General features: G+C 38.0%; 1 protein-coding gene across 1 annotated transcript in view; it reads left to right on the top strand.

The window, feature by feature from the left end:
- The window catches only part of LOC140238514 (ATP-binding cassette sub-family C member 9-like), a 65391-nt gene that overhangs the window by 36612 nt on the left and 5851 nt on the right, over positions 1 to 22928 (top strand). Inside the window, exons 17-26 of the mRNA XM_072318421.1 lie at positions 1946 to 1961; positions 4207 to 4412; positions 6624 to 6793; positions 7781 to 7850; positions 8231 to 8388; positions 12292 to 12384; positions 17544 to 17646; positions 18755 to 18868; positions 19546 to 19657; positions 20273 to 20400. Of these exons, the coding sequence (XP_072174522.1) occupies positions 1946 to 1961; positions 4207 to 4412; positions 6624 to 6793; positions 7781 to 7850; positions 8231 to 8388; positions 12292 to 12384; positions 17544 to 17646; positions 18755 to 18868; positions 19546 to 19657; positions 20273 to 20400 (1170 nt within the window). The remainder of the gene's footprint in view (positions 1 to 1945; positions 1962 to 4206; positions 4413 to 6623; positions 6794 to 7780; positions 7851 to 8230; positions 8389 to 12291; positions 12385 to 17543; positions 17647 to 18754; positions 18869 to 19545; positions 19658 to 20272; positions 20401 to 22928) is intronic.

Raw genomic sequence — 22928 nt, forward strand, 5'->3', positions numbered from 1 at the left:
AGCATTTGATTATCATTTTCAGACAAGAAGAAGATTGGTATTAGTGACAGCGTACACAGTAAAGAGCATTTGATTATAATTTTCAGACAAGAAGAATATTGGTATTAGTGACAGCACACACAGTAAAGAGCATTTGATTATCATTTTCAGAGAAGAAGATTGGTACATTGTAGGTTGACATCAAATACAATTTGGAGCATTTGATTATTATTATTAGACAGTAAGATTCCAATTTAGTTCATTGAACCTTTCCATACTTACCATTTGAGTTGAAGGGGATGGATCCTGAAATGAAGTGTTCTGATTTTATTTAGATATTTTTGGGTATGCTTCAACTGTATCATCAGTGATTGTGAATTAAGCATTGTTACTTATAACTTTTCTCTTTTTAATGATATGATTTATCAGTCATTCAAACAATAATAATAGATTTGGTGTCAGAGACTGGTTTGAGAGGACATTAAAACTCAAATGGTCATGTTTTTAGTGCCAGAAATCCCTTGTTGTATCAGGAGTCAGGGCAGAATATTTATCCATCTTGTTTTCTTAGGCAAAGTAGTCAGAATATTATGACTTAAGTTCCGTACATGAACTGAAATGTTTGAATTTTGACCCGACACGGCAGCCTCTTGGACAGACAGTACTTCCAAGGAGCAGAGTATGTACTATATGACTACACTGTGGCATATTCTGTTGGGATGGACCATTTCTGTTGAAAATGTCTCCTGCATGCTTATATTTCAATATTTTCTTTTATATTGTGTTGCCATACCCTTACCCCTGCTTTTGAAATGAATGTGTTTGCATATGTCGTTTGGGAGCCTGATATTTCGTTGCTGGGGTGACAAGACCTTGTATCTGAAATTTGGGTGAAAATGATTTGTTTTAGATAAATGGTCAGATAATCAGGTAAATGATGTCCTGTCCAAATCCTAGCTATCTCACCCCCAAAAATGAAGCTACCACGGCATGTCAAAGGAAGGGCTCTCCCATTTCCTAAGTGCTTTGGCTGCCATGTTTTTTTTGCTCTCCTGAACATTTGACATTTTGCAGATATGAGGTCTTGTCACCCCAGTGAGGATTTGTGTCTGTTGTAATACAATGACTGTAAATGCTGTTATTTTTGCATAGAGATTGTGAGATATTTTTACGAATGAGGAGGTTACATACATTTTTGCCAAATGCTGTCTTTGTTTTTTGACACTGAGTCTATCTCACACATATTTATTCATTACAGCATACATACCCAGCAACCAAGACTGTTGCACTCTCTCATGCTTGAGATTTGTTGATGAGAGATGCACATAACGTTAGACATACACTGTAACATGCGCATATCAGCAGCCATTGCCATGTTTTCTCTACAGCTCAGAAGGCAACAAACGCCACAAAATGAGCACGCTGATATTTACGTGCCGCAAATTCAATTTGATCAAGATCAGGTGGTACTATTTTCCTGTGTTTTAAGTTCATGACCCAATAGTGATTCACAAATATTTCACCCTCATGAAAATAACTGCTTTTACATTATATGAGGACAAAATTTGAGATGAGCAATTTATAGCTGGAGATGGAAATGAGGAAAGTACTCACTGATCTCTGCCATGTCTGAACTTATTGTTTCTATGTAAAAAGCTGTCTACTTTTTGAGCTTTGCTGGCATTCCAATTCTGAGAAATACGTATGTTGTACTCATTTTTACTTTTTTGCCTTACATGGTGCATGAAGTAGCGAAGTATGGCCTGTGTCTGACATCAGCAAGTGTCCAAAACAGTGGCATTGATTTGCAGGATGCCGACATTGCAGGCCTCTCCTAATTCCTCATAATCTGCAGCTTGTAGTATGAAAATGTCTTGTTAGAATATTATAAGTAAAGCAGGGTTCCCTCTTAGCCGAGTTGTAGCAGTGAGTTATGGTGAGTTATGGTGGGTTACCTAAATGAGACACCTGTGACAACTTGAGTAAAGCTCTTTATGTAACTTAGATAATTCACAACAACTTGACACGGCTTGGCGTACCTCGACACAACTCTGCTTGAAGTCGTGAGACAGTCCTCAATTTTTGAACATGTTCAAAAATTTTACAAACTCATTGCATCTCACTGCAAATCATGCTAAATTCATAATACATTGCATTACTCTTATCAAGCTCGAGATAAACTCTATGTAATTCGTAATGAATTGCTTGAAGCTTGAAAATGTGTGAAGAAGAAGAAAAAAAAATCCTCCAAAATTGAGGATTTGCTTGCAACTTTAAGCAGAGTTGTGCTGAGTTACACCAAGCCGTGTCGAGTTGGCACAAGTTATCATGAGTTACGTGTAGAGCTTTACTTGAGTTTTCACGAATGCCTCCTTTAGGCAACTCACCATAACTCGCCATGACTCACCACTACAATTAGGTTGATTTGGAAGGAATTTTTCATATGAGTTCAAGTGAGTTAACCCTATTTTAACTGGGCTATTTGAGACTAAGTTTTTACTGGGGGGGGGGGGTCAATTTAACCCCCCCCCCCCCCCTTCAGATCTCGGCCGCCTATCGTGTGATCGCCGCAAAATTTTGCCTGAAGATAGAGCCGGATGTAAACTACAAGATTACATGTTCATACAATAGAAAAATGTTGGCTTTCTATTTTTAGTAAATTAATTTTGCAAATTTACGCATGAAATCATATTTTCACCTATAACTCCATTAAAAAGACTGAAGGATTACTAAATTTTTGTGTCAGAGTTCTTCAAGACACATCAAACAATTTTCTTGTAAAAAAATAGCACAATCAAAATCAATTTCTTTTGTTTTTATTGTTTTGTTAATTTCTTATGTATTTTATTTTTTTTCGTCCTTTTGTTTTCTATTGTTTTTTTGCCCAAATTTGTTGCAGGCATCTTTTCAAGCTTATGTACATTATAATTGATTAATTTCAATGGTTAAAAGTCAAAATAATCTTAATTTATATCAGTTTAACAAAAAAACACAATTTGCATTGGATTTGCATGTGATATCATGAATTTGAGCTGTTTTCAGGTCGACATGCATATGCAAAACATTAATATATTACGTAAGTTCAGAGCCGTGTAATTTGGTCTCAAAATATGCGGGAGACTTCAATAAAAAAAGTCCTGAAACGACACGGCAAAATCGATGCGCGTTGCGGAATCGTAAGCGCGAAATGTCGGGGGGGGGGGGGGTCAATTTGATCCCCCCCTCAGAATAGGGTTAAGGCTTGCGCTAGCTCGCCATCACTTTAGATGAGAACTTGGCTAAGTGGGAACGTACCTTTTGTAGTGATTGTTTGGTTACTCATGATGCTGTTTGATTTAATATGATTTTATTCATACAAGAATTCATGCTTTTGAAAGTTGAGCATAAATGAAGTGGTGTATGGTAGTGTTTTGCAGGTCATAAACTACATGTCTTTTTGAAATAATGACATTGTTTGAAGATTGTTTCCTTGGCATATGTTTTTAAAGCAAAAACATAGATGTTCCTTAGCCTGGAGGTCCACTTTAATGAATTTTCTCAGTTAATGTGTCATTGGTTTGATTATTTTTCTTGTATTTCGTATTGTTTATTGTTGCATGTTGTTGTATACAGGGTTGTTTTCTGTGCTTGCTGCTTTTAATGCATGTTAAAATTAATGAGTATGTTCAAATTTGTGCATGAAATAATAAAGCATTTGCTTTTACTTTTTTTGCAAGAAACACACCAGGGAAAACTGTTTACCTTATCTCCTGTAAAGAAATACAATGTATCAAGATTTGTAGGTGGTAAATATATGAAATCTGCTTTAAATAATAGAGCCTACATATGCTCACAAAAAGCTATGACAATGCATTGCAGAACTGACACAACATTGACTTTTTGAAAACTTTGAAGATTTGCCAAATTTTTTGCCTGTATGTTGAGTAACAACTACCATTCTTTCTGACTTAGTGGTGCCACACCTAGTGTGGATAGTTCATTTTCCTTTATGTAAAGTTAACTCTTCCTGAAAATAGTAATGTATTTGATACACTTTTTTTTTTTATTATTTGCTCTTAAAATCAGACCTTCGCAAAACTTGCCTGTACTTCCGCACATTTCACCTTACTGTAAAGTAAAATTTTGCAGTTCATACAAATTAAGCACTGCGTATATACTGTTTATACTTGGTTTACCATGTGCAATGTAACACACAAATGTTTGTGTTTCCCCCTGTGTAATCCACAGGCAGCGAGGAAGGACAGCTGATAGAAAAAGAAGAAATGGAGAGAGGATCAGTGTCCTACAAGGTCTACCTCTACTACCTCAGTGCCATCACATACCCTATCGTCTTCATCGTACTCTTCTTCATTCTAAGTCAGTCTGGTCTGCGCATTGTTACCAACTTCTGGCTGTCGGCGTGGTCAGAGTCCAACCTCAACATCACTGGGAATGTGAGTTTGTTTCTGTTGTTTTTATGCCTCCGCCACGAAGTTGCGCTGGAGGCATTATGTTTTCGGGTTGCCCGTCCTTCCGTCCGTCTGTAATGAATTTGTGGACAGCGTAACTAAAAAACCTGAGGTATCCTAATGGAACTTGACATGTATGTGTATTAGGGGGTGAAGTTGTGCCTATCAACTTTTGGAAGTACATGGTCAAGGTCAGAGGTCAAAAGGTCAAGGTCAAATGCTTGAAATTTTACTATTCCCCCATATCTATGCAATGCCTGAAGATATTTTCTTGAAACGTAGTGTATACATGTATTACTCAATTAAGATTATCTGGTGAAAGTTTGGGGTCATGAGGTCAAGTAAAAATGTTAAATTTTCACTTTTTTTCTCCATATCTTAGAAATAGTTCAAGGTATCTTCATGGAACATAGTATATATGCATGTACTAAGTGGATATTACCTAGAGAATTTTAGGTTCATGCTGAGGTCAGGGGTCAAAGGTCAAGGGTAACACTTCAAAACTTTACTATTTACCTTATATTTATGCAATGCCTGCAAGATTATTATTTTTTTTAACTTGGTGTTTGCACGTATAATCCAATTGAGATTCTCTGGGAAGATTTTTTTTTCTTGCCAAAAAAAGGTCAAAGGTCATAAGGTCAAAGATCAAGTGAAAGTGCTGAACCTATTTCTTCCTCCCTATCTCGGAAGTGGCTTAAGATATCTTGAAACTTAGTACATGTACATAAATATGCATGTTACCTGCCTGACAATGATTCTCTTATGAATTTTAGGGTCAAGGGTCAAAGGCCAGATGAAAATGGTAACAATTTACTATTCAATACAGAAATTGCACTTTTTCTCCGTACCTTGAAAATTTTTCAATGCATAAACTTATGAAAGGGTCAAGTAAAATTCTAAAATTACTAAATACATGCTCTCCCATTCATCCAATTTAACCTAGGTCAAGGAAGGTGAAAATTCAACACATTTGTGACAAACATGTCATTTTAATATTTTGCCAATTTTGTGAAAATGTAATCACACATTGTCCACATGTACTTATAGACCTATAAGGAGAATAATGCATTATGGCGGAGGCATACCAGTCGCCATAGCGACATTTCTAGTTCTCCTGTCCTTTAGTTTCCCCTGAGCTTCTGCCAGATTTGGAACACAAATATCATAGAAAGATAAAACTCCCTTGTTACCACAGTGGAATTTAGAAACAAACTTGAAATGTGATTTTATGTAATAAAAGTTGCTATAACAAATTGCAGATTTAATAATCACAATTGAGACTAATTAACCATGCTGTGATAAACCCACTCCAAACATCTGAAGTAGGGTTGGTCTATACCAAACTTAATTATCATTGTAGGTATATATTCATCAGATGCAGAGTTTTCTGAAAACGACTTCAAATGTGTAGCAAGTTTGTGCTGCAACTGTTAATCCAATTAATCTTAATAATCCAATGGTCTGAATTGTGGTGTTGTGGGCATCATTAATAATAATAATAATAGTCAGTTCTTAGAAAACGCATAATACCATACAAATAGTCTCTATGCGTGTACAAAATAATGAAACAAAATCACATATTTCTCTAATTCAAACATGTAATCAACAATTGTCAAAAAGGTGAGTTTTTAACACAGATTTGAATTTATCAAAATCTGTAATGCATCTAACACTGAGAGGGAGATTATTCCATAATGAGGGTGCCATTTTTCCAAAAGACCTATCACCATATGTCTTAGATTTGACACTTATTTCAGAGAGGAGATTTTTTGATTTTGAGCGCAGATTACGACCAGGATGATATGGCTTGATGAGTTCACTGAGATATGCAGGGGCATTTCCATGAAAACATTTGAATGCAAGGGTCAAAATCTTAAACCTGATACGAGCTCTTATGGGCAACCAATGAAGACTACGAAGAATGGGAGTTATATGATCAAATTTCCTTTTGCGTGTCACAAGCCTTGCGGCTGAATTTTGTATCCGTTGGAGTCCTTTCATTTTGACATTTTTGACACAAAGTCTTATGATGTACCATGACAAGAGAACAGTGACTTGCTCTTTGTCAACTCTTGTTACAATACTCTCTTCAAACTTGTCTTCTTTAATCCTTGCACTTTTCTTTTCAGTCAGAGAGGTGTAACAGATGCAATAAAAATCAATGCTTTTTTCATCTGTGAAAACAAATGACAGGATACAGCGGAGGACGATCTAGGTTTCTGGATTGGTGGCTACGCAGGCCTGTCGTTTGGAACCATCATCACCCAGCTGCTGAGCTCCATTCTCCTTGTTACCTCTTCTCTCATTGCTGCTCGCAGGCTACACCTGGCCATGCTCCATACCATCATTAGGGTGCCCATGAGGTAGGACCATGTCAATCCTTATTTCTGGCTTGGATTCTCTTGCCTTTGGAATAAAGCAATTTAGGCCTATGCTGTACTACGTTACAGCAGGCTGCACCTTTCCACAGTGACACGCTCAGAGCTGCCAAGTCTCCCTGATTCTGCAGGAGTCTCCCTGAAAATATTAAAATCTGCTCATGTCTGAATAAGAGAATATTTACTAAAATCTCCCTGATTTTGGAATTATTTTCGCCCATTGAAATGCATGTAACACACAGATATCTCCCTGATTGCTGTGTGGAATCTCCCTGATTTGGATGTGGGAATGTTGGCAGACCTGCATGCTTTTGCAAACACTTAATATTCTCTTTTGAGGCATGCCTTCTGTTGTAGAAGACAAACCTTTCTTTTTTTTTTTGTTAAGAAAACTATAAAAATACAGTTAAGTTATCAACTGAAATACTCCCGTTTTGTCATGTAAGGCAATGTAGACTATTAACTTTCAACAACTCACAGCCTATACCAGCTGCAGTGAGTTCTCTCAAGCAACAGATAGCCAGCTAGAGAATGCAGCAAAAGGCCTGGAAAAGAGTAGGGCTTACCAGCAGCTCTGTATCAGCCACAACTCTGGCAAATTTAAAAGTTTTTCTTTCAAATAACCACTTGTAGTGATTCCTCTAGCATAAAGAAACTGTACTAAGGCACTCATAGTGCCAAATGTTCTTTCACAATACATGTCACCTAGCAAAAGCCAGTATGGCGCTGACCATTACTTACGTAAAGTGTGGCCATCTTGGTTAGGCCTACAGCTGCTTGTGTGTTCTGAAATCTGACGTCAGTGAATATCATTTGAATCTCATAAGGAAATGTGCCTCTTGGATAAAGTGGATTATGAGTGATAATGAATAATAGGCTGTATCAATATGTCTCAGTGTATCACCAAAATCTGCATGTCCTAGAAGAGTTGAGAAAATGCAAATTCCTCTCTTTTGTTGTTGTAATAAACAGGTTCTTTGACACAACCCCAACTGGACGCATCATGAATCGCTTCTCCAATGACACACAGCTCATTGATATGGTAAGCAATGTTGTGAGAGATAATAGTGTTTTCTATTTAAAGTGAGACTCGCTTTCGTAGGTCTTAGGTGATGTCTTTCCCTGTAGATAATTAGATGTTTTGTATTTCATATGATGGCAATAAAGTGACAAGGTTTCATGCAGGTAATAATTGAGGTTATTTGAAAAAAGAATGCACATACATAAGAAAAAGGGCATTGAAATTTTGTGGCACAGGAAAGTTCATATGTTTAGAAGTAGCATTGCAGTAATTGTGTAATTTGTTCCAAGACTGCTAGTATTTTCAAAATAAAGTCTTTGTTACAGGAATGATACAACCAAGCTGAAACCATGTCCTCTCACCTTTGACCTCCTGCAACCTTTAACCTCCTCTGTCCACAGAGATTGATCAATACCCTGAATGGACTCATCGGAAGTCTCATGAACTGTCTCTCTGCCATCATAGTCAATGCCATCGTCACTCCCGTCTTCTTGGCGGTCGTGGCTCCTGTCAGCATTGCCTATGTCTTCCTTCAGAACTTCTTCATAACCTCATCAAGGTCTGTTGTATTTCTACACATGATTTTTTTTTTTCATGACACGATTATTCTCCTGACACTACAGTGAAACCCCGTTATAACGAGGTCCGTGGGACCGGTGATATTACCTCGTTATAACCGGTACCTTGTTATAACCGTACGCATCAAAAACAAAGAAAAACATAAGCACGACATCATAATATAACCATCAATGAAAGTTAAGAACATGCTTTGCGTTGTTATTACACAATTATGGATCATTATTATTGAGAGAATAAAGGGAAATTATTTGTGAATTAGGCGAAAAAGTCGGGGTTGAAATGGGTTAATTCTTTATTTTTCTTCCGAAAATCTCTTCGCATAATAGTTGCACATTATGCTCTTGAGAAGTATAGGCCTATATTATATAAAAATCAGATTGTATAAAATGTGTTTGTTAAGTTTTTCTAAACACCTGCGCAAATAAAGTAACATGCATGCGTTGTTTACCGTAACTTGCGAGGTATTTTTACGCTGTTGGTGCCCAGCGGGAATGCGATGATTTCATGAATCATTTCGGCTGTAATTTTATACAATGTATGATCGTTGCACCCAAAGGGATTAAAAATGCGTTGTTTATTTTCTTCCGGAAATCTCTTCGCATCTTGTACATCACGTTCTTGAAAAATATGCGACAGGATTGAATTTAGAAGGTTGTGATCTTTTTTACCCAAATCTGTACCTCATAAACCATTCTGAAAGAAAGAAAAATCTTCATTGTGAAATGCGTTGTTAAAATTGTGATAATGAACAAACCCAAATCTATTCAAATTGTCATCCCATGCGTTTGTTTCTTTTTATGAACACCGATTAAGTAGCTTAACATGCGTTATTCAACTATTTTTACGCTACTGTCACCCGGCGAGATCGCGATGATTTCAAAGTAACATACATGCGTTGTTTACTGTAAATTGCGAGGTATTTTTATGCTGTTATCTTCCGAAAATCTCTTCGCGTTTTCATATCCGTTCTTAAGAAATAAGCGACAGGATTGCGTTATTCAACTATTTTACGCTACTGTCACCCGGCGAGATCGCGATTTCATTATCATTTCGGCTATAATCATACACTCATATTTGCTAACCAGCAAAAGAAGTGGAAATCGAGAATACAAACGGAAAAGATATAATGATGAGTTGCACACGCATTCCAATTTCCATTGTTTTTTTGCCACGAGTGTCGCTACATGAAAAGTTTTTGAGTGCGTTATCTTTTTTTCCCTCGTTGCGCTGTGGTTTGACCTATAACATCACGCACGTGAATCGAATGATTTTGTTTAATAATTTAGTAGGAACATCGGAGGGTATTAATGTGTCTTATCACGTGGATTAGAAGAAAACATGGAAGGAACCGTTCTCTGCAAAACAGGAAAAGACATGATGGATAGCGTGAATTCGGTTTTCAATATTTGGTTTGTCGCGTGTTTGAAAGCGGCAAGTCAAGAAATGGAACCTCATTATATCCGATCAAATTTCTTATGTTTTTCTTTATCATGATGCACCGAAATTGTCCTCGTTATAACCGAACTCGTTATAACCGATTCGTTCTGCCATAGGTTTACACGCAAAGGAAAATGGGACCGACGCGATCACCTCGTTATAAGCGGTTCCTCGTTATAACCAAACTCGTTATAATGGGGTTTCACTGTATTATTTTCATGGATTATGTGCAGTTGGCAAATATGATTGTCGGTGTTCTAGTGCACTGTAACTTCACTAGTGTGTTCTCAGTAAAGGATATTCTTTTAACTGTATGACACTTTTTGCTACACGTATGTTACAAAAGGGAAGAAAACAATAGACTTTCAAGTTATTAGAATGGACAATAGAGGCAGATCATTCTGGTTCCATGATATTTGCTCCTGTGACAATTGCTCCCATGAAAATTCTGCACACAAAGCCAAAGTAAATTCTTTCCCCAAACATAAGCCTAACCCTAACCCTAGTTGTCACATCAAACTAAACCTAAAACCCTGTCACAACTCTAACCCTAACCCTAAGTCCATGGAGAAAAAACAAACAAATACTAAAGCAATTGCCGCAGGAGAAAATGTTGCGTCACCTAAAATTACACTTTATACAGTTGTTTAAAAGCTGAATACTTTTACATGTGTTAACAGTGAAACCCCGATATAACGAGATCCGTGGGACCGATGATATTACCTCGTTATAACCGGTACCTCGTTATAACCGTACGCATAAAAAAAAACAAAGAAAAACATAAGCACGACGTCATATACCCAAAATCAAACTTAAGAATATCCTTTGCGTGTTAGTACACAATTATGGATCATCATTATTGAGAGAATAAAGGGAAATTTTTTGTGAATTGATAAAAAAAGAAGAAAAAAGTAGGGGTTGAAATGCATTAATTCTTTTTTTTTCCCCCCGAAAATCTCTTTGTGCAATAGTTGCACATTATGTTCTTGAGAAGGAGGCCAACTCTGCAGGATCATATCGTGATTCTTTTTAGACGTGCTCTTCCTCTTGTATTGAACCATTCTGAAAGAATGATATTTTTTCGTATGTAAAATACAGTGTAAAGTGACAATGAACAAAATCAGATTGTATAAAATGCGTTAAGTTTAACACCAGCGCAAATGAGTAACATACCTGCATTGTTTACCGTAACTTGCGAGGTATTTTATGCTGTTGGTGCCCAGTGGGAATGCGATGATTTCATGATTCATTTCAGCTGTAATCTTATTAAATACAATGTATGATCGTTGCGCCTGGAGGGATTAAAAATGCATTCTTTATTTTTTTCTGAAAATCTCTTTGTGTTTTGTACATCCGTTATTGAAAAATATGCGACAGGGTTGAATTTGGAAAGTTGTGATCCTTTTTATGCAAATCTGTACCTCATAGACCATTCTGAAAGAATCAAAATCTTCATTGTGAAATGTAGTGTTAAGTTAAATGATAATGAACAAACGCGGATCTATTTAAACTGTTAGATATGCGTTTGTTTCTTTTTCTGAACACCGACTCAATTAAGTAGATCAACATGCATTATTCAACTATTTTTATGTACTGTCACCTGTTGGGATTGCGATGATATTCCAATAATTATTTCGGCTTTAATCATTCACACTCATATTTACATTATCATTTGTTAAATGATAATGAACAATCCTGGATCTATTCAAACTGTTCAAATGCATTTGTTTCTTTTTTTCTGAAATTCTGAAAAACGATTCAATTATAAAGTAGATTAAGATGCATTATTCAACTATTTTTATGCTACTGTCACCTGGCGGGATCGCTATGATTTCATTAATTATTTCATACACACTCATATTTATTAACCAATAACACAACTGAAAGTTGGAACTGAAAATGGAAAGGATATAACGAGTTGCAAATGCTTTCCAATAGTCCATTTTTGGCCATGAGAGTCGCTACATGAAAAGTTTTTGAATGCATTATTTTTTTTTTTCTCCTTGCGGTGTGGTCTGACCTAATATCATGCACGCATATCTCGCGAAAAAGAAAATCAAATGATTATATTCAGTAACTTAGTGGGAACATCAGAAGGCATTCCTGTATCCTATTGCGTGGTTTAGGAGAAAACATGGGAAAAACGGTACTCTGCAAAACGGGAAAGAGACATGGATAGCATGAATTTGGTTTTCAATATTTCGTTTGTCGCATGTTTGGAAGCGGTAAGTCAAGAAATAAAACCTCGTTATATCCGATCAAATTGCTCATGTTTTTCTTCATCATGATGCACCGAAATTGTCCTCGTTATAACCGATTCGTTCTGCCATTGCTAGTCACCCACTTTCCCTCCCCCTCAACATGTTATCATTTGTTATAACTGAGCAAGACAGAGTTAGTGTAGTGATCCAGTGAATGATATTTCTTTTACCTTTTTTCACATCAGGGAGCTGCAGCGTTTGGACAGTGTGACCAAATCTCCGGTCTTTGCCTACTTCTCTGAAACTCTGACTGGTCTGGCCACCATCAGAGCATACAAGTAAGAATTTTCCTATTTCTCTGAAACTCTTTACATAGCCTGACCCCCATCAGGGTGTAGAAGCAAGGATTCACTTATTTCTCTAAAACTCTCACCAATCTGGCCACACTCAGGGCATATGTTGCAACACGGATTGTCGCTCCGACAAGGATTGTCGCCCCCGGCTAGGGGCGACAATCCTTGACGGAGTTGGCGTCAAGGATTGTCGCTCCGTCAAAGATTGTCGTCTGGCGACAATCCGTGACGCTTGTGCAGTTCCCAATTTTTGACCTCCATGGCGACAATCTATGATGGCAAAAAAATTGTTGCGACAAGGATTGTCGCCCTGACAAAGATTGTCGCCCCCGGCTTGGGGTGGTTGCTCCGGTGTTATGCTTTGGTGGGATGGGTATGACTGGTAAGTTATGTGTATGTGTGTGTGTGTGTGTGTGTGTGTGTGTGTGTGTGTTTGTTGGGAGCTGCATGGTATGTGATGTGTATGATTTGTAGGTGCGTATACAATAAGCGACTTGTGTATGAGTTTCTGTATAGCTGTGTGTTTGTGTGTGTTTGGAGTATAATAATACAATACGTAGAAACTATGCATGTGTGGTGGTTGTATAGTGATAGTGGTTTGTTTGTCTGTGTGTATACGTGTGCCTGTATGCGTATGTGTGTCTGTTTGTGTTTGTGTTCTGATGTTTGTGCGAACAAACTTTTTTGAGCAGCAGGCACTACTGTGGCAATGAAAATTCCTTCAACGTGTATGAGCACGTATTTATAGAATTCACAGCAGCGTTGATTTCAAAATAGTATGGGTGTGTCAATTTCAGCGGTGAGGCGGGCTAGGAGGGAGAGACCGAGAGGAAAGGCATACGAGGGAGGTACCCTCCCTAAATGTTATCTGTCTTTGTTCATTTTTTCACTATAGTCATATTCTTCCATCAGTCTTAACTATGACTTCCATATCACTATTCTTTGTCATATGCACACCGCCAATACATACGTATTGTAAACAAACACCAACACACACTCAAATCCTCATAATGCAAATAAACCACCTCAACATTTTTTTTTCCTTGATATTAATTGATTTCATTCAAGTCATTCATAAATCGCCCCATTGTGGTGTAACATGAACAAAAACGTTACAAATGGCAATTCAAATCACAAACAAATCTATTTGTCAATTTATACTACAAATAATCTCACTTCAACATAGATAACTCGATTATAGACCAACCCTACTAACAATATCTTCACGAGAAAGTTTTGACTTGTAGGGCCCTACCAAACCTATATCCAGTGGCGTATCTGGGGGGGGGGGGGGCAAGGGGGGCACGTGCCCCGGGCGCCACTCCTTGGGGGTGCAAAAAACAAAAAAAACGAAAAGAAGAAGAAGAAGAAGAAGAAGAAGAAAAGAAAGAAAAAGGAAGAAGAAGAAGGAAAAAAAAGAAACCTCGCCCGGACGGGGGGAAGGGAGAAGGGGGGGGGGGGGCAGAAAACCAAATCAAACAAGATAAAAACAAAACATGATGATGACGCGGACAGATAACAATATTTATTGTGTTCACACAAGAATTCCGAATTCCATGTTTTGTAAGCTGAAATACAAACATTTTTAGCTCGCTGGCTGCGCTCACTCGCCAAAATTTAACTAAAAGAATAGAAAGAAAGATAAGAACAAAACGTGGTGATGACGCAGAAATATACAAATTTCGGCTCACTCGCGCATACTAATTTAGAGTATATTTTCAAGTCCTTTGTTTGTTGGTATAAATCATTATAAGGCTGTCACTATATCTTGATTAGAAATTTATTGTAAGATTTAATAAGCAAAAAATGACAAGAATTCCATGTTCTTGTAAGCTGAAATACGAAAATTTTTGGCTTGCTCACTGTGCTCGCTCGCCAAAATTTATCAACATTTATTTCATTAAAATCACCCTCAAAAGACCCGTTTTAGGTGCTTGAAGAACCACATCATGTGGACTTTTTTTTAAAGTCCCTACTAGGATGGAGTTGGGGTTGAACACTTTTTCAGAAATTAGGGGCGCAATTATCGCGCTTGCCCCGGGCGCCGTTTTCCCTAGATAAGCCACTGCCTATATCCCTTGAATATATTGGTTGGGATCATGTAACACCTTCTTACTTACAAGGGCATATACATAAAAAAAAAAATACATTACACAAATCTAAAATGAAATCAGTCATAAAAACCCGACCAACCCCCCCAACCGAAACAAATCTACATCTATCCTAAATATTGAATCCTACCGAAATCTGTCATACCATTTATAACTATCCTTCTTCAAATCAAATCCCCAACCCACCAACCCCTAATTAACCAAAACCTAAATCATCCCACACCCACATACATACACACACCTACACACACACACACGGATGCTGTTCGTTATTCCGAAAGTTCGTTTTTCCAAAGGTTCATTTATCCAAAACACACAATTCCCTATACCTAGAGGTTCGTTTATCCAAAAATGAAAAAGGTTTCGTTAATCCGAACATTTGTGGCATTATTCCAAAGGTTTGTTGATCCAAAAATGAAATTCGGAATAATGAGCCTTCGGACTAAAGAGCCTTCAGAATAACGAACCTTTGCAATAACGAAATGTAACCCCCCCCCCCCCCCCCGACACACAAACCCGAACCGATACCACCTTCCTTCCTGATGAAACGACTTCCCAATGTTGATACATAAGACATAATGGACCGTATGCATAAAAGCAGTATCCACCTGCACGCAAGCACCACTCCAAATTCATATACAAATCCGTCAAACAAGCTCATCAAAGTCAAAGCTGCTGATAAAATCAATATAACGTTTATGCCAGCAACAGCTCAGGCGCCGTGGAGCACCCCAATTATCTCGCAGAAATCCATCGGCAGCCGAGCCTCATTTGCATAAAGTAAACAACATGTACTCGCGTAGTTGAGAAAAAGTAAACAACTTCTCAAGCTAATAACAATTTAAGGAAACCTATTTTCGGATTAAAATTGAGTTTGAATTTGAAAACATGTCCGAATATGCACATATAACATATCAAAGGATTTGACAATGATAAAATGTGAAATTTTAGCGAAAACCTGGTGAGCAAAATTACCAAAAATATGCTTCGAAAATCATCCTAAAATTCACGAAGTGTGATTGCGGAACCAAAGCGCCATTCGAACAAAGTACACCGAAATTTACTTATCTGCTTGCATTTTAAATTTCATACCATAATATTCCCGGCCATGGTTGTGTCGGAAAAAAACAGAAGGTGATGTCAAAAATGACACGAACGCAAAGTGTACAGGTCGGTCCCATGTATATATAATCGCGTCACTGTAGCGTTGCATGTCACAGCACACACAACGCATTGCTGCATGCAGCGTGCGCGGCAGCAGCTCAGCAGTCACCGCCAAGCGACACTCAGCCACTGCACTTTTATTTGATTGAATAAATGTAATTTCTCACCTTCTACGAAGGAGATATTTTAACAGAAACAAAAACACGAGAAAGTAGAAAAATGCAGACTGAACTGAGCTGACATGTTAATCTAAAAACTGAGAACTGTGTTCTGAGACAATATAGCTCTAAATGCAAAAAATCTACTCCTGTGTCACATGCATGTGTGACGAAGAAGAAAATATTACCAAATTACCAAATCACACAACACGAGAAACCCAGCTGGCAAAATTGACTGCGTCACATGCAAACCAACAATGAGCACGAAATCCTGAATCTCACATACCACGCATGCCCAATATTACGGGGAAAGAAATGACGTCATTTTCAATTGTTTCGCTGACTACAATTTTCTATTCCAAACCCTGTAGAAACAAGTCGATTTCTCAAAAAGTACAGGTGGAACCAAGTGAAAACTTTCACCATGTATGGATTGAGGCCTGATGAACTTATGTTGCCAATTTCGGACACATTAGAGCCCGGCCATAGTCCAGTCGGAAACACACACACACACACACACACACACACACACATACACACACACGCACATACACACACACGCACAAACGGACACTAAATTATCATGTGTGCGCGCACATGCACACTTCCTTGAAACCTCATCATGACTTTTTACATGGCATGTTTGCATGGATGTAGCCATGTAAGTTATGTGTTGGTATTTCAATGACTATGTCAAGAACAATATTACCCAGCAAAATGTGCTTCGAGGGCGGGCGACAATCCTTGCTGCCAGCCCTCGTCACGGATTGTCGCCAGACGACAATCTTTGACGGGGCGACAATCCTTGACGCCAACTCCGTCAAGGATTGTCGCCCCCGAGCCGGGGGCGACAATCCTTGTCGGGGCGACAATCCATGTCGCAACAGCATAGAAGTACAAATTTCCTGCAACTCTTCCTGTCCTTAACTGACCCACTTTCCTGTTTTTTTGGTGGTGGCTCTGCCATTTCCCTTCTTACCTGTATACACAAAGCTGCCTGTCTCTGATGTAGCATCCATTTTATGTTATTCTTAGAAATACAACTGGTTTTTCATGAGTTACCATTTATTTCCTGCTTCTGAAGGTTGTGGTCTTGACTTGTAGCAACTCATCATGTCTCTTGTAGGGAATGGTTTTGTGATTAGTTGTGATAATAGCATAAAGTTAAATAATTCATACACTTTCGTGCCTATGAAGATAGATGCCCCAAATGCAAGGGGGAAAAACAGAAAAGAAAAACTGTTTAATATCCTTCAACCTTATGGAGATGCTAGTCCTTTCTGTGAAAACTAGATTGAGGTCTCAAACAGGAATTGCCTGTATTGTATTTCTGTAGCATGATATTATGTACTCATGGAATCTATACTTGAAATTTTTGTTTCATGTCTCCAGAATGAGTTAGTGTTGTCTGTTCTGTTCTTTCCTTTCCAAGGAGATAATTCAAAGTTTTTCCATAACAATTCCTCTTGTTTTGTCTTCCTCTCTACAAGTAACAACATTTACAAGAAAGCCTAATTATGGATGTGAGGTGGTGTCTATTTTGCTTGCATTTAGCAAATTTTTTGATGACATTGGCAATTGATTGTTTGCTTGCAAAATTTATTCCAGGTGGATGTACTATTAGTTGACATAATGCCTTTGGTAATCTATGGTTGCCTGTTCTTCTGTAAGTGTTTATGTGGAACATTTGTCTAATTCTAATCTACACCAGAACACAGAAACGGTTCTATCGCACCATCATGGAAAGGATCAATGTCAATAACACTGCCTATCTCTACCTTCAGACAGCGAACAGGTGGCTGGGAGTGAGACTAGTAAGTGAAGACTTCTTCTTTTTTTCACTCCAGCTTCTCTTCTTAAATTGTCTCATACCTCAATCCCATTTTTGGCATATACAGTGTATGATAGTTGTTTGCACATGTCTTACATTCTGTAATTTGTGCAACCATTAAGCACTAACCATTAGTGCACTTACGATAGTGTTGGTGTCAAAAGCGTGGAAACAACATTTCGCGAAAATGTCTGTGACCTCATTTGCGAAAATATCTATGTGCGAATATAACAACTTATAAATTAATATTTTCCATTTCAATCTTCCTAATGTAACTTGTACTTAACTCTTTATATACCATGATGTAAACCCCAGCCCTGCATGCCTCATTATTCTGAGACCTCTTTATATACCATGATGTAAACCCCGGCCCTGCATGCCTCATTATTCTGAGACCTCTTTATATACCATGATGTAAACCCCTGCCCTGCATGCCTCATTATTCTGAGACTACAACGTAGTCATGCTCTGAGAAAACAGTCTGTTTTTTCAAATCAATGTCAATTTTATGGATTTTGTTACCCAGAACATGTAAAGAGCAAAGATGTACCAAAAATGCCAAGCTTTGCTTTGATGTATAAATTGTATGACAAATCTATGATTGCTTTTCTTTCAAATGACTAGTAGCTACTTCATTCTAGAGACATGACTTTTGCACACAAAGCAGTGATATAAACTAAGAATTTACTTGCAAATCCAATAGGAAACACCCGTTGAGAGTCAATTTAAATACCACATAAAATGCAAGATACATATGACATGAATGGAATCGCAAGAGATGCTTTCATTGAACAGACATTTGGCAATTTATCAGTTGGTTTGGGCGGGTATTGGGTTTGAGCAGAATATGTGAAGTTGCCACGGTATCCACTGAGTCGGACGTGCGACCGTGGCACATAAAGAGTTATCAATCTACAATATTTCATAAGGTTATTATAAATGTACATTTGTAGATACATTAATATTTATGTACATTCTCATTTGTGTGTCCTCCATTGAGCACTCCAATTTGTCAGCCTAGTAATCATGTAGAGGAAATGATACCAGCACAGTGAGTAATTGATATTTTTATTTTTTTCATTTGTGTGCAGGATTTTATAGGAGCTATTATAGTTCTACTGGCAGGACTGACTACCAGTATTTCTGCTGTGCTTAATGGCACACCTCCCAGTGAAGTTGGTCTTGCAATCAGCTATGCTCTCCAGGTAAAACATCATAGTCATTCATTTGTAAAAACTAAAAATCACATTGTACACAGGCAAATTAATTTGTGAAGCTTCAGGTGATGTTCTCATGTCTGTTTGCTCAGTTACATTCTGTGTCAGTCTTACCTTGAAACTTTTATGTTTCTTCCATTGACATTAAACTGTAAAGGTTTAGTGGAATTTTCTTTTGTCTGTCAGAATTGAGATGGGTAGTAATGCCAGTCCTGTTCTTATGCATCAAAATAAAAAATTCTAGAGGCATTATAAATTATTTCATCTATTCATCACTTCGTTAATCTATACACCTCAATGTCTGTTTTACAGATATGTTTAATACATTCATTCAGTATGCTGTGTTTGCTTTTACATCAACACTAGGAAATGGTTGGAATGTGGCAGGACATTGTAGGTCAGAGCCTCAAGATCAAGATTGAACACTCAAACTTAATTTTTACTTAGATAGCTACTCAGATGTTATTAGGTGCAGTTAAGTAAGATGTTGTTCATAAATAGCTCATGAAGAAACTCATCAGTTCTTCAAGACAGAATTTGAATGAGGTCAGAGGTCAAGAAGTCTGACATTCTGTTGTGTAGGAAATTAGCAGATAAAGTTTGGTCAAACACTGATCACGAATGTATGATGCCAATTGCTCAGTCATGTTTTGTGTTGGTGAAAGGTATCAGGGTATTTGAACTGGGTGGTTCGTAGTGCTGCTGACACGGAGATGCAGATGAATGCAGTGGAACGAGTCCAGTTTTACAGTTCTCTCAGCAGAGAGAAGTATGATGGTAAGATGATCTCTTCCTCTTCTAGAAAGGTTTTCTTTTCTTTTCTTTAACAAGTAGTTATAGTTTGGGTTTTATTTGGGGGGGGGGGGGATGGAGTGATGTTTGGATGCCCTTTGAGTGGGGAGCTCCTTTTTACAGGTCAGTAAACACTGTCATGGAGAGGGAAAGAAACGCTGAATCTGTCGAGGATTTCATTGCGCAATAACTGATATGCATGTCATAGTATAAGCTCAAGTATAATATCTAACTCTGAAATTATCACATTAAATTAGAAGAAAGACTGCATTTGATATTTACCTCCACACAGAAATATATCTGCCCTTGCAAGTTTAACCTGTTGAGGATGAGTCCAGAGTATACTCGGGCAATTGTCTATGGGAAATGTATGTTGTAGCAAAATCAGTCTGTCCTCATGATCAATGGGTTTTAAAAATTATGAGATTGGTTTAAACTTTTGTCAATGCTGTCCTTGTACCCAAGGAACATCTGCAGATCACATGTCATAAGTTGTTATATGGTTGTCAAAGTATCAGTAATCATCTTAGGAAAGTTCCAGCTGAAGAAGGTATTATAGCAGTATTATGACTGGAATTCGAACATTTGCTCCCATGTCAGGTCTGGAACCACCACCAAACTGGCCTCATCGTGGCCAGATCTCTATGGATAGTATTAGTGTCCGGTATGCCAGCGATCTCGACCCAGTCCTACGAGATGTCTCTGTCAACATCCGGGCAGGCGAGAAGGTTTGTTGTGAGATTTTGACCTCCACCAAGGGAGGAGGTTATGTTTTCATTACTGTTGGTTTGTTTATTTGTTTGTTTCTATGTGTGCAAAATAACTCAAAAAGTGGTGCGCGGATTTGGATGAAACGTACAGGAAAGGTTGAGAATGACACAAGTAACAGATGATTAAATTTAGGTAGGAATCTGGAAATTTTTAGGAAATTGATGAAGGCTGTTTGATATTTTGGCAGGTAGGGTTAATGAACTTAGGAGTTCAGTCTGCGCGTATTTGAGGTTTGCATACACGCACTTAAGTGCGTGCTCTAGTTTCTGCTAAAGCCAGGCACACTGCGTTGCTGGAAATTTATGACGTAACAAAAGGCTTCTATATTGGGAAATCGGGCGCATACGTATGGGTGGAAATCACTGATCACTATAGAAGAACAAGATCAGTGGTGGAAATGAGCTGCGTGCTTGGCAGAGGTCTGCACTGTCAGAGTGCTTCTCTAGTTTTCATCTGTTTCAGAAATGTATATTGCCATTTGTTGTGTATAATTTTTTATTTTGATACAAGAAGATGCACCTGGGGGAGTCCTCTCGACAGAAGAAGAGATTCAACCAATGTGAAATGAACACGATATCTGTAACATTGGGTATTAATTTTATTCTCCTTCACAAATGACAGAGTCTGCAATAAGGATTTTGATCTTTTTGTCGTGAAGGATGTTAGATGGTAGGCTTAATTACTCAGAGCACATTTCTGTACGATAGGTAATCATAGGATTTTGTGTTATATTGACTTGCATGAAATCATTGAAACAGGATTCCAGAGTTTGAGTGACATTTATTTTAGCAAATCTTCTCCCAAAGAAAACTGTTTATATTGAAGGGATTAAACTCCTTTAAGAATCAGGCATATATGTGACCATTTCAAAACCCCAAATATAGACGACCAAAATGAATTTCCATTTTTCTACATAGTTTAAAAGAGTAAGCTTTAAAGTATGGTGAACAAGAAAAAAAGGACGATATTCATAAACAAGGTGATTTATACATTTCTGGAAATCTTAAGTCTCTAGGAATATGAATGATTAACTTTCAGAAGGTAAAAATGTCTTTAGAACGATGGAGAGATGGTTTTTTGAGACTCTTTTTAGACCACCTGAACCCGATCTGACGGCAAAATTTTGGTGACCAAAATTATGACGTCATGAAATGAACGAATCAGCCCTGCGCTGATGCGCTATGCTGCACACTTTATCCACACAGTGGGCTCCGTCTATGGAAGGCCGTTGCGGACATATTTCGTTTGGGGCATACGTATGGAAACTTGCATACGTATGCAACTGCCTTTAGCAAACGTTTGCTAATTGGCTAATCAGCGAGTGTTGTTTGGCAAACGTTTGCACGATGCGATAGCATACGTTTGCAGGTTTTATTGTTAGCAAACGTATGCCATTTTTAAAATGCCAGTAAATTGATTTTCAAGGCAACCAATGAAGTTAGCTGTTAGAACCAGCTGATCAGCTCAGTACTGCTCAGTACTGCTCAGATCAGATCGGTATGGCCAATAAAACTCAAGTGGAAAAGAATTGTGGTAAGTGCAAAAGTTTGCACAAAAAAAAAAAAAAAAAATCTTCAGCTCATTGAAGAAGGCAGATTTAACCATGTTCAAGTTGAGGAACTAACAAGGTACAGTGTGAGATTATCACTTACAATTATACGTACACTTAGTACCTCCTTGCTCAGATCAGGCATGAGTACCTACCGTGCACACTATATACACACACGCAACATACACACATAAACAAATGCATATTAAACGAAGTACCTGATTGGTCGATCAATTGCATACATATGTGCAGTAAATTAACATACGTATGGAATGGGGCATACGTATAATAGATAACATGCAAACATTTGCTAAACACTGTACAATCGTTTGCCAAACAACACTCGCTGATTGGTCAATTAGCAAACGTTTGCTAAAGGCAGTTGCATATGTATGCCCGTTTCCATACGTATGCCTCAAACGAATTATGTCCACATTGGCCTCTCCCTCGCTTCTTCTACCACCCCGACTTTGCCACTGTCGCTATCAGTGTCATTAGGCGCGGTCAGACTGGCAATAGATCGAGAAGTTTAAGATCGCGATCTTTAAGATCTCGAAGTTTTGCCAGTGTGACCGCAAACTTCCCATGAAACTTCTTGCGAAACTTCTCGATCTGTTTACGGGCGGTGTCTCCGAAGCGCGAGACCATTGTCATGTACAGATGTGCATTGTTACGTCACAATCACTAGCCATCGGATGGCGCACTCTTTCTTGCGAATGGCCCAAACTTCGCGATCTTAAATTTCTCGATCTTTTGCCAGTCTGACCGTTCTATTGTCACTGTCATCACTCAATTCACTCTCGATGTCAAACTCAAAGTCTTTCCGTACAATATAAGGTAAAAATTGGACGTTTTAATGTCTCAGCCGAGAAAGCAGATGCGACTAAAGACAGGCCAGATATTGCATCTGCTCACCAAGAAATACATGCTTTATGA

This window comes from Diadema setosum, chromosome 2 (genome assembly GCF_964275005.1).
Source record: "Diadema setosum chromosome 2, eeDiaSeto1, whole genome shotgun sequence".
NCBI lineage: Eukaryota > Metazoa > Echinodermata > Echinoidea > Diadematoida > Diadematidae > Diadema > Diadema setosum.